Source organism: Limulus polyphemus, unplaced genomic scaffold (assembly GCF_000517525.1).
Source record: "Limulus polyphemus unplaced genomic scaffold, Limulus_polyphemus-2.1.2 Scaffold33, whole genome shotgun sequence".
Lineage (NCBI taxonomy): Eukaryota > Metazoa > Arthropoda > Merostomata > Xiphosura > Limulidae > Limulus > Limulus polyphemus.
Genome location: NW_013665643.1, coordinates 412,280 through 425,242, shown reverse-complemented (window position 1 = coordinate 425,242; position 12,963 = coordinate 412,280). Strand labels below are relative to the sequence as shown.

The 12,963-nt window shown below is 33.8% G+C and overlaps 1 protein-coding gene across 1 annotated transcript in view; it reads left to right on the top strand.

Moving 5' to 3' along the window:
- LOC106460273 (cAMP-specific 3',5'-cyclic phosphodiesterase 7B-like) overlaps nt 1–12,963 on the top strand; it is a 107,700-nt gene that overhangs the window by 61,686 nt on the left and 33,051 nt on the right. Inside the window, exon 3 of the mRNA XM_022387492.1 lies at nt 1,413–1,496. Within this exon, the coding sequence (XP_022243200.1) occupies nt 1,413–1,496 (84 nt within the window). The remainder of the gene's footprint in view (nt 1–1,412; nt 1,497–12,963) is intronic.

Sequence of the window (12,963 nt, the reverse complement as noted above, 5' to 3'; positions counted from 1 at the left end):
AATATCATTCCAAAGTTAAATAAGTAGCCTTTATAAAAAAGACAAGTATAATAGAAAGTTTGACATTCACAATTTGAATACATTTTTTGAAATTTTGAAAGCCACTGATATTTATCTAAATCAAGACTTGATTTAGTTTACCCACTGAGTATCAAACAGTGTGTTATGTTTCATACATTCTGATATGGATAGCCCAGAAAGAAAAACATAAACGAAATGGTAACAAGTTTTACGCTAAGTGACTTTAAGGCAAAAACTATTTACATAAAAGTCCAGAAATAAGTAATATTCCTTGATTCTGACTATTTGACATGTGTTAAAAAAATATTATGTTATTTCATTATAATTAGTTCTGTAACCTTCCATAACACTCTAGCTAAGGCAAAAATAATCTCCCCTTTCTACGCGCTGTTTCCAGATTATTACAAAGAATAGAAAAAAGCAGAAACCCCTTAAATTTCTAAGCATGCTTGTGAAGATTATAGGTGATATCTTATGGAAAGAGTTATCACGATATAATTAAAAGAACTGAATTTTCTTTGCCTAGATCTGTCTTTAGCTATCAAACTCTGTTATCATTCGTATGAATTTTCTAACAGAATCTCAAAAACATTTCTGAAAATTCATTGCGTTAAATATATAGAAAAGTTTCACCGCGATTATTTTCATTTATTTTGCCTATATTAAACCAAAAACGTGTATCTAAAGTTTGAAATTACTATGGTTCATGAATTATTTTAAACTAGAGTCACCAAACCTGCATTTACAGCTTTAATAAGATATGAGTTAATAGGCTTAAACCAATTTTACGGCGACTTTTTTAAAAGTAAGTTCAGGTTGAACATTAAGTCAAAGATAGCAGCTATGCTTCGTAATTATATAAAATACAATAAAAACAGTTGTTGTTTTTATGATCATTACAAATATATTCCTCGCCGTTTGTAGCCGTGGTTCTCAAACTGGACGACGCATGCTCCGTAGGAGTAGTGCTGAATATATCCTCTTGGTGGGTTAGAAGGTTCACTTAAAAATAAATAAAAGTGCCGTACACACCTTATGTATTATCCTGCATAAAATGCGCGTTATTATATTCTTATATGCGTGCCCATTTGAACCTGTGATTCACTCTAACTTTTAATATTTATCGATAGTGGCATAGTGGAGTTTTAAAACATATGTACAGTGTACGTGCAGCAAGTACCACAGATAAGCGGAAGGAAAGCGCTATCTAAAACGTTTGAGAACAACGGGTTTCGAGTAACCTCTATACCTAGTGGTTCTAGTAACTAGGCATTTGAAATTTAATATATGTAAATTCATTATGTAATATGAAAATAAAAGTTTAGTGTTTTGATGTCATAAGAATATTTTAACCGTTAACATTCTGGAAATGTTATTTATTTTTCATTCAGCATCCATAGCTAAGCCTACCACTGCAACGGACATAAGAAAGACACCTCCAAAACTTTCAGATGAAGATACCAATCTTTTAGCATGTAAGCTTTTTTTCTTTTTGATCCTGGTATGTGACCCTTTTTTTATTTATATTAGTGAATTTGAAAGTACTATCACACACACACACACACACACATATATATATTTGCATTTCATGTTTTATTTTGTAAATTTTCTATTATGTATTGCTTTATTTTGTAATATTATTATTTAATGATTATGTTTTGTAATTATGTGTTACAAGTTTAGTCTTTACATTGCAATTTTCTTTCGTGTTTGATTGAATAACTAAAATATTCAGGGACTATAAAATAGCACTAGGCCTGTGATAGGTTGTAGAGAATGTTTTAAGAAACTCTAGGAATGAAATTGTAAGGAATCAAAATATATAATTATTAAGTTTACCAAGATAATACAGAATTTTGAAACTAGTGTAGAAAGTTTGTCACCTTGTTAGTTGATGAAGTTTCTGTTGAGATTTTGAATCTAATATTTACAGACTCTTGGAATTAGGTTTATAGACTACACTATGTTAAAACTTAGTATATATTGTAAAGGTTACGTAATTAAGAGGAGAGAAACGAGGCTTTATCAAAATTGTATTAATTCGAATTATTATAAGCTGCTTTAATTACTGTAAAACAAGTGAAACATCCGGACTGTAGAATGTACAACTAATGAGTTGTTACACCTTACAGTTGATTACTTAACGTTAGTCGTTTGTACATATTTAGTTATGTTCAACAATACTGTGATTTACTTCTCCATACCAAAATAACCCATTTGAAAGGAGGCATATAAAATTTCAAAAACATTTTATTCTTAAGGGTCCATGTGCATTGTGTACAATAATTTATGCTTATAAAGTTTCTATATTTTCCATACATATTTTCTTATTGAACTCTATATTATAAGCCTAACTAAAAAAACACAGGCTTCATAGAATGAATATGTTCATTTACTGTATATTTCTTTGAAGTCAGACTTTTTCAAATACAATATTTACCTTTTGCTCTAAAGAATGAGTGTAATATTTCGCTCATCTTCCTGAAGATGTATAAATTTTACATCACACATATCTGGGATGTGTCATTAAATCAACCTTACCCATTCTGGTATTTAACTTCTTGGAAGCATAGATACTTGATGCTAAAAAGGTGTATATTACTGATAACTCCATGTTCTACCGGCTTCTCATGAAATACGTGAAGGTGAAATATAAAAATGCTGAGAACTTAATAGGTGAGGAAAGTGTCAAACTCGGCCTCATGCAGACATAAACAACAGTAACAAAAAACAACAAATAGAACAGAAAGATAGACTCAGTCAATAGAGGTGTAGAGAAGAACGTTTGAAGCTTCACACACATGAAAGTGGTGGCTATTAATGTATTGTGGTGAAATGATATATGAAAGTTGGTTCATAAGAACGTTCAAAAGGAGAGGTGTGTGTATACGTAGCTTACAAACACATAATCACGTAAGTGGGAGTCGCCTATTGCTGGCTAATGTGTAACCTGTGGTCATATCTTTATATAAGTCTCTTTATAAATTGAGTTTATTTACAGCATTTTCGAGAAAAACCTAGACTCCCTGAATTGATTTTAGGGAGCTTGGACATGTTTAGTGACAATTTCAGATTAGGTGGTTTGAATAAAAGAATTAACATCAAGCGTCTCTGACCAGTATCAATCTCAAATTATTGGTATTGCAGAAATATTATCGATAAGGGTGGCTTGAAGTTGAATCCTTGCTGTGCCTTTGCAAGGTACATAGGTTTTCGAACTTCGGTTCCAAGTGGCAAAAGCGGATGAGAATTGTGACCCTGGACGAGATGCCAGTCTATCGCAAGTTAATTTCCAACTAACAGCCGGTACCCATTATACAAAAGGGTAGACTGGGACAAGTGTGGTAAAGTATCTTGATCAAGGACACAATAGCATGACGCAGGCCAGTCTCGAACTCGCAACTATCCGACTACGAGTTCAAAGTGTGAAGCTACGCTGCCACTGGCTTAAAGTGTAGGTTGTAGAGAACTTCAGGTGTCTTATGGCATTTCATCAACTAAAGTTGATGTGGGAGAATGAAAAAACTAATGAACGAAATTTGTTATAAGGAGTTAAAAGCATATTATTGATTGGTCGTGTAGAAGGTGGCATCATCTTGAAATATTTCGTGACAGATCCAGTTTTGTGGGACATAATCCTGTAAACATCAACAACAACATACTTTGCAAAGGAATAATAAGGAGTCCTTCGGATCACACAAAATCTAGTTAGGAACACGTTTTTAGTTTTCTTGTTCTAGAAGAGTCAAGTTGAACCTCAGAATTATGATGAAGTAATTCAAGTTCTGAAAAGGACAACTTATCGTGAATGAAAATTGGCAAGTCCTGAAAAATTATTCATTCTTACAAATCTTAAAAACGACTGTTTGCGCTGAACAAGAATTGGTAGCTTGTGCAACGGATTGCTTCTTGAGTGACAAACCTTGAAAAAAACTTGGCGAACGTTCGTGAGATTAGATAGCCCTAAAAAAGAACCAATATAAGAAATAGCTTATTTTAGATTATAGAATGACTGTTAAGACGTATCCACTAAATAAATCCTAAACAAAAACTAGAATAAAAGTTAGTTAAAAGAAAAAATGTACAAAGTTAAAGAGGTTGAACGATAACGGTTGAACAAAAAATGAGGGAAGAGATAGAATGGAACGATAAAGTCTGAAACGAAAAGTTAACGGATTTGACACGTAAAAAAAGTTATAAGGCATTATACAAAATCAATAGCCTTAACAGCATTTTCTTACACGAAAAATCAGGCTAACCGCAGCGATCCAAGCGACAGGTTTGATAGAAAGCAGCTGTCGTACCAAGAGCTTCTGCATGTATACACATATAATACGCTCGCTATTTATATATTCCATGTTTCGGTATATGGTCACAATAATTACGAATAAAAATAAATTTTCCTCGTTTTAAATAACGAACATTTCTTTGTTTCTTCCCAATACTTGTTACATTTCCCGAAATTTCCCGCGCAGTTTACTTTTCCAGCAGTTCATCACATTGGCGAAAATTGTTTGTCAAAAAGACCGCATGATATATGAAATTTAACATCGTAAAATATGCGTTATCGACAGACACGGAGAATACAACCTTCACAACAGTCTTTCCTGTTGTTGTGTACTCAAACAGCGCCCTAGCATACCTGGTTTTCCGTGCTCGTGAAGAGTGTAAAAACAACAACAACTAGCCAGGTGTACAGCAGAAAAGTATGTTATCACTCTACATAAAGGTCATGTTGCATCACTCCCTGCCCCCCAGTAGCACAGCGGTATGTCTGCAGACTTACAACGCTAGAAACCGGGTTTCGATACCCGTGGTGGGCAGAGCACAGATAGCCCTTGTGTAGCTTTGTGCATAATTAAAAACAAACAAACAAACAAGCATCACTCCCTAGAAATATCTAATTTTTCTAATTATGAAAGTTGTTCTGGTAAGAAACGGAATTGTAATATTTCAAAGTTAAATCATTTATAAAGTGCATTATACACAGTAATTATCAACTTTGTAGCGTATTAGATAATTTACATGCAAGTAATCCTGTGTATTTAATTACTTGTCTGTATTCTAACTTTTAATGATTTAGACAAACATGGTGACATCTTTGCCTACTTTATAAACTTCAATAAATATGCAATTATTACTGGAAAATACTTGTATTTCTATGTTGTTGTTTGTTACTGCAAACAATTTCAAGTGCTTAGATATAACAGATCTTCCTGTGTTATATTCACTTGTTTTGACATCACAGAGATTCATATTTCAACTCACAAACTTCTTAAAATATTTATGTTAAACGAGGCCACATATTCAAACTAATACACACCCAAAGATTGCATAAGTATTAGATTATTTCACCAGTCGACATGATCCCATATCGAAAAGAAGCAGAAAACATTCATAATTGTAGTCTGTAAATTCCCAAGCATGCTATAAAGTGTTCGGACAAAATATAGGCCGTTTAGTGAGAGCTAGATGGCGCAGTTCAAATTCCATTATGCTTGTAGAGATATAGTGATATTGGGTCTTTGAATCTTATGTCTCGTTTTAGAATTCTAATAACATCTTTCTGTCTCCGTCTTATGAACTTTAGCCACGTTAAAACGTCTGTTGTGTCATAAGCTTACAAAGATAATTGTAGAAAGCAGACGAAAATCTATATGTATGGTGAGAGATGACATTGGTCAACATTCTTGGATGTTAATTATGCCTAAAACAACTTTTCCTCAGAATAGAAAGTAATGAGAGATATCTAGCGATATAGATAACTTTTTATTACTAAATCTTAAGCCAGACAAAATACATTTCTGAAATGGAAATTTGACACCATTTTGTTAATCGCTTTGCTGAGAATCCTATTTTCATCTTTCCATGCCTATGTTTTTTTTTGTTTTTTTTGCCACCACTCTAAGTTTGTTAACGGTTCCTGTGTAATTAAGAACTGATACATACTATTTTATTTTTATAGATCCACAAAGATCCATATATGAAGATTAAAGCCGTTTTACGTTCATATATGTTAATCCGTCAATTTATATATCCAAAACCTTTTCTTATGAACATAACTGTCAAGGTGCATTTATTTTTTGTATAAACATTTTTATTTCCGATTCTTAATTCATACTTTATTCAATCCAAGTCAGTTCATGGCCTTAAGTAAAAAAAACAAGTTTCTTTGAGCCGAAGCCAGATCAGTTATTTTCGGAGTTCTGTCCAGTAATCCTGACTTAAGTGTTTACGTCCATATCTCATCCGGATACTATTGCCTACATATGTTTCTAGTTTCTCAAGGAAGAAGAAATGGAATTTTATTAGTTACGACGCCTGGCATTTGGTCTAACATTCGTTTAGCACCCAATTAAAAAGTTATAAGATTGAGAGTCTATTTATAGAAATACATATACTATAACAATCTTATTAAAAATTGCAAAAAAGGTTTAACTAATTAACTCGAGATATGTTCAAGAATGTGTTTAATATTTTCGTTACAAGAAATAGTTTTAATTTCCTTTTTCTAAGACGCACCTAAATTTGGGGGTACAATTGATTTGTGTGGTTTGATTGGGCTCTTAATTTTACATAAATAATATATTGTTTTTTAATCCTACCTCCTCCATTTTTTTCTACACTTTTCTGATAACATAGTTTTTCTCTGATTCATAATTTATTATACTATAAAGGCCAGTATACATGAGGAAACATTTTTCGAGGCATAAGTTTCCTCGTGTATGGTGTATGTTTCCTTCTTTCCAAAAGCAGACCAAAAAGTAGATGTTTCAATGGGATGATAAAGGATGATGCGTAATAAAGGAAACTAATGTTAGTAAAGGAAATATTCAAGGGGATGAAGAATGGAAAAAATAATAAACTATGAATTTAACAATTTATTTACGAATTTCTTTTTCTCATCAAAACGTGAACTTCAGTGAAGAAAAGATAACGTAGAGACATATTCTATTCTTTGATTCGCTACTCCTGTTTTAGCAGACTAGTTATCAGAACTAATATAATACATCCTAAGCTTGTACAAACACTGTAGACTTGAACCTTTAATGACTGCAACTACCTTTTGAAAGAAAAAAAGATGACGTTTCGGCTTTTATTCTCAGGTCCTATTTAAAACCTGAAGTAGGCCTCAGTATAGAAGCCGAAGCGTCGCCTCCTTTTCTTTCACCAGGCAGTTAGAGTTCATTAAAGTTTTCAAACCTACAGTATGTTTACTTTGCCTAAAGTTCCACTAGTTCACTAAAGCAACTTTTGTTTGTTTGTTTGTTTAATTATGCACAAAGCTACACAAGGGCTATCTGTGCTCTGCCCACCACGGGCTAAAGCAACTTTCACAAACACTTCCATGAAGTTTATTTTCTGGCATCGCTGTTATGAAGTTAGTTTGTTATTCGTATTCAAAATGCATACTTATAGAGCTTTAATTCGTTAAAAATGTTATAAAATTGAATTCAATTTTCATTGAATTGAGCATTTAAAATTAATGGATATTAAATTACTTTAAGTTAAAAGTATTTCCGAGGATGTAATATAATTTATTCATAGAAAAATGAAATGTAAAAAAATTATTTCACTTCAGTAGTTTTATGACAATGTAATTAAGGAGCTAAAGGATCACGCTTTCATACAATTATAATATAAAGAGGGTGTGTGTGCTTTCTGGGACATTGGTATACTGCTATTCAACATTAGCGTGAATTAGCAGCCATGTTGTTTGTAACGTGTTTTTAAGATACCTTTAACTTCTGTGCTAAGGGCGTTATTCTAAAACTTGAGAGAGAGAGGCCCCTTGTCAACTTTTCAGCTCCTCATGCCTGGACAAAAGTACAGAGCTATAATCTATTTCATATCACTAAGCAGCCATGTTGTTTGTAACGTGTTTTTAAGATACCTTTAACTTCTGTGCTAAGGGCGTTATTATAAAGCTTGAGAGAGAGGCCCCTTGTCAACTTTTCAGCTCCTCATGCCTGGACAAAAGTACAGAGCTATAATCTATTTCATACCACTAAGCAGCCATTGAACATCTACACACGGCTACATTTCCATGAAATATACAGTAACCTTTTCAATCACACTGAAAGGATAATTATACGAATACATCTTTTACTGCTCATATAATATGATGCATTATATATATTTCATGCAATGCCTGATAGATTATATGCCTTTAATTCAAGTCCTGTAAATATACATAAGAATTCGTAACGCACCCTTTTTTTAGGTAATTTCGAAATCAGTCATTTTTCAAAGGATTGTGGGGTACACGGCTTCTTTAAGCAAATGCATTGCTTCTAAAGAGCCGTGTTTAGATCGTTGTTTACAGCTGGTAGCGACTGAAAGATCTTACTTAAAACACGGAGTTTTAAACGAATTATTTTAAGATTAGTCCACATAGAATAACTCTTAAGAAAGTGAAGTGACGTATTCACGAAATGTTATCATCTTTCCACCAGTTAACAAATATGTCGTGCTTGAGATACGCCACTTGACGACTTCTTCACCAAAGGTCTAATCTGCTAGACGGTCACATATTAGTTTTAACGCCTTTACGATCAAAGGCGTTATTTTCGAGGTTTAAGATACTCAGTCCTCTTCCTACCGTAGATTTAAATTCTATGAGGAAAAAAAATCGTTTGGCAGTAAATTAAATCTTGGGATCTTTAAATTTTTTTTCACTAGTTTACACGAATAGGAAAAGATGACTTTCTGAAAGTAAATATGTTTTCGATTCAATAGAAATAAAAATCAATTTGAAAGGCATACCAATAAATAACTAAAGAGATAGGTTGGGCACTGAAATTGGAAACAATTATTTTTTATAAGGTTTTTATGCACTTAATTCCTTCTCGCCGCTTTATTTATTTATTTGTTTTTTGTAAAAAACAAAATCAACTGAACAGCATCCAGCCTTAGATAATACACTAGATATTAATAAATCAAAAATGTCATGCTAGTGAATTTCTGGTAATGCTTACTTTTTTTAATTTCTTTCAAGCTTATACATTTTTAGCGTTTTATCCTATTTACTAAAAACTGTGTAAGTACCTGCAGCCATCTTCATTAGACAAGATTAGTTACCTCCACACTGAGTGTTCACCGAAGCTTCACTAAACAAATTAACCACGTGTAGCCTCCAATTGATTTTTCCTGATTGTAACATAATAAATTACAGAACTGGAAGAACAGCCCTTTCATTGGGAAAGATGTTGTAACACGAATTGCGAATGAACCGGAATTTGCAGTTCGTGTTAGAACAACAATTTCATTCACTGATTAAAATTACCTTCACGTACTTTTTACCGCAGTGAAAGACGCGGTAATATTGATCTAGAATAAACTGTGTTTATTCAATTCTTCATATTCGTCGGGCATTGCGTTTTTACAGATTGTACTTTGACTTTACGATTTATTAATGTTTTATGTACAGAGGGTTAAGTACGTTATATTAAAACGATTTTGAACATGCAAATCAGCATTTCACTGACATACACAACTGATATAAAGTCACTGTGGGAAGGCATTTATGTATGAGAACTACATTTTGACATTGTTTAACATTACTAAGTAGTGTTTTGACATTGTTTGACATTCCTAGGTAGTGTTTTGACATTCGTACGTAGTATTTTGACATTGTTTAACATTCCTAGGTAGTGTTTTGACATTGTTTAACATTCCTAGGTAGTGTTTTGACATTGTTTAACATTCCTAGGTAGTGTTTTGACATTGTTTGACATTCCTAGGTAGTGTTTTGACATTGTTTAACATTCCTAGGTAGTGTTTTGACATTGTTTGGCATACGTAGGCAGTGCGATGCAACCAAAAATTGACCACTTTTGGAAAGAGTACTTAACAATAATTTTTGACGCAAAATATTCACACACTCAATTCACAAGTATGAATTATCATCGGAGGTTTAGAATTTCCAAGATGAGAATATTGTTTTAATATAAAGTATTTAACTTCTGCTAGTCCGTATAAAAGCATCTCTGACCGACATTGAAGCCTAAATCTTTGAAGTGTATTTCAGTAAAAAGTTATTCGCTCTTTGTCACTTGATAATAGCTTTTCCTGGAATGGAGACGTTTGGGGATCCATTAAATATTAATCATTTAAATATTTTATATTCCTTTGCTAACAGAGTCAGGTAAGTTATTTTATCCATACCTTTCTAGTATCTTCTAGAGCTAGCTAGTTAGTAGCTTATAATCTCAGGGTTACACGATCAATTATCAGTGAAAAGAAAGTGTGCCTTCATATGATTTTCATAAAATAGTTTGTAAAATAACACAAGCCTTTACTGAAAGAAGCCGTTAAAACAAGACACTTTATTTATGAATAAGCGTCTGATATGGCTTAGTGTTTCGAATCGCCGTCACCGAACATGTCGCCCTTTCAGTTGTGGGAGCGTTATAATGTGATGGTCAATCCCAATATTCGTTGGTAAAAGAGTAGCCCAAGAGCGGACGGTGGGTAGTATTGACTAGCTGCCTTCCCTCTAGTCTATCAATGCCAAATTTGGGACGGATAGCGCAGATAGCCCTCGAGTAGTTTTGCTTGAAATTCAATACAAACCAAACTATGAATATGATCTTATTGTGTAGAGAACATTAACGTTATTGGTTTTTAATTTATATAATTCGAGGATATGATTAAAGTGTATCTTACTTTTGTTTTATAGCTTAAAGCTTAGTTTCAAACCTCACTCCACTTATTCAGTTTAGAATTCGAAACGGTCTGATGAGTCTTGGTCTTTGCTATCAGTCTGATAAGTCTTGGTCTTTGCTATCAGTCTGACGAGTCTTGGTCTTTGCTATCAGTCTGATGAGTCTTGGTCTTTGCTATCAAAACACGGTAAATGTTTGTTAAGTACAAAGGGCTGTCTGTGCTGTGCCCACTGCGAGTATCGAAACCTGTTTTTTTTTACCGATACGAAACCCGAGACTTACCGCTGAACCACTGGGAGCCATCAAAACACGGTAAATGTTTGTTAAGTACAAAGGGCTGTCTGTGCTATGCCCACTGCGAGTATCGAAACCTGTTTTTTTTTTTACCGATATGAAACCCGAGACTTACCGCTGAACCACTGGGAGCCAACACGGTATTACTAGAAACGTCTTTCATTACGAACGTTTCAGAATTGTTTCAAATTCCATTATCAACTTTAAAATCTGAAAAGCTAGTTCACGATATTCTAACTAAAACAAAAACAAAAAACAAACTTTCCTATTTTCAAACTTAATAATTAACTAACTACGAAAATACAACCATGCAGTTTTCAACATCTTGTAGCCCAACTCAAACAGTTTTATTGATGTTTTGTTTTTCACTCCAGTGAGTAGTGTTACCCCGTAAAATGGCAAACGTGCAACAAAAGGCTCAATTCATCGTTTGACTTGTAGAGATCAAGTCTGTTTGTTTGTTTTGAATTTTGCGCAAAGCTACACGAGGAATATCTGCGCTAGCAGTGTAAGACTAGAGGGAAGGCAGCTAGTCATCACCACCCACCAACAACTCTTGGGCTACTCTTTTACCAACGAATAGTGGGATTGACCGTCACATTATAACGCCCCCACGGCTGAAAGGGCAAGCGTGTTTGGTGGGACGGGGATTCGAACCCGCGACCCTCAGATTACGAGTCGAGCGCCCTAACCACCTGGCCATGCCGGGCGAGACCAAGTCAGTGACTGTGATGCAGCATAATTACAGACGCCAGTATAGGAAAGAAGTATGGGGTGTGTGTTAAGGATATCGTGTATCGCACACCTATAACAAGCATAACGGAGTTCAAGACCAGAATAACGAACGTCATGTTACACTGTAGCGAACGTGGACTGAAATCGAATATCGGTTAGACGTGCTGAGAGTCACCAATGGTGTACACGTAGAAGTCTACTAACATGTCAATAAAAACTATTTGAGTTGGGCTACAAGATGTTGAAAACTGCATGGTTGTATTTCCTTAGTTAATTATGAAATTTGAAAATAAAAAATATAATTTTGAATTACCCTGTACAACGGAGTTCACGATAAAACATGCGGCAGACATATGTTTAATAAGTCTTTTTTTGACTCACCATATTTAGGCGTGTGAATAATATTGTGGCATTGTGCCTAACTTATTATTGGGTGAACTAACCCTAACCGTTTAATTAATGATTATCTTGCAGATTTGTTTACCACAGGTAAAGTTGAAAATATGAACGCGGACGTATTAGAAGTGTAGTTTAAAAAAAAAGTTTTAAAGAAAGGCTTAAATATAAGTGTAAACAGCTGCATCTTAAAAAAAATAGATAAAAACACTAGGAATCCTGAAACTATTAGATTAGTGACAACAGGAACGAGTTGTCGTTATCATTCAGTAATGGGTGATAATTGAAAATGGAAAGGCTTTCTTTGATTAAAAGTGGGTAATCTGTTGTTCCGAAGTCAAGAATTTTAAGGTTTTAAAGAAGGAGGGCTCGTTTTTATTCTCACTTTATACTCGGATACAAGACTCAGGTAAATTAATTAGCTTATATCCACTTCTAGCTGAAATTCCCATGTGCTTGTTTTCAAACATTTGTTGGTGGTGTATAGTTTTACTAATACAGATAACTTTACAGCTACCAAAGGTGTATTTATCAAGGATGAACGAGGGCATAGAGATGGGTAGCGTTTTTGGTTTTAAATAAGTTTTGAATCCTAAATGTTGACTTAAATACTAAACGTAGCTAATTTATGGGTAAAATATCTTGATTATTTTTTGAAGAGTTCGCGGATATTTTGAGATATTGGGTGTCTTCTTGGTAGGTTCTATTTCATTTGTGAAAATTGTTAGTGTGATAGAGTGTAAGAAATTAAAAAGACAGACGTTACTTTTTAATATGTTACAAATATTGAAAATCGGGTGAAGACAGAAGTAGGGGCCCGGCATGGCCAGGTGGTTAAGGCACTCGACTC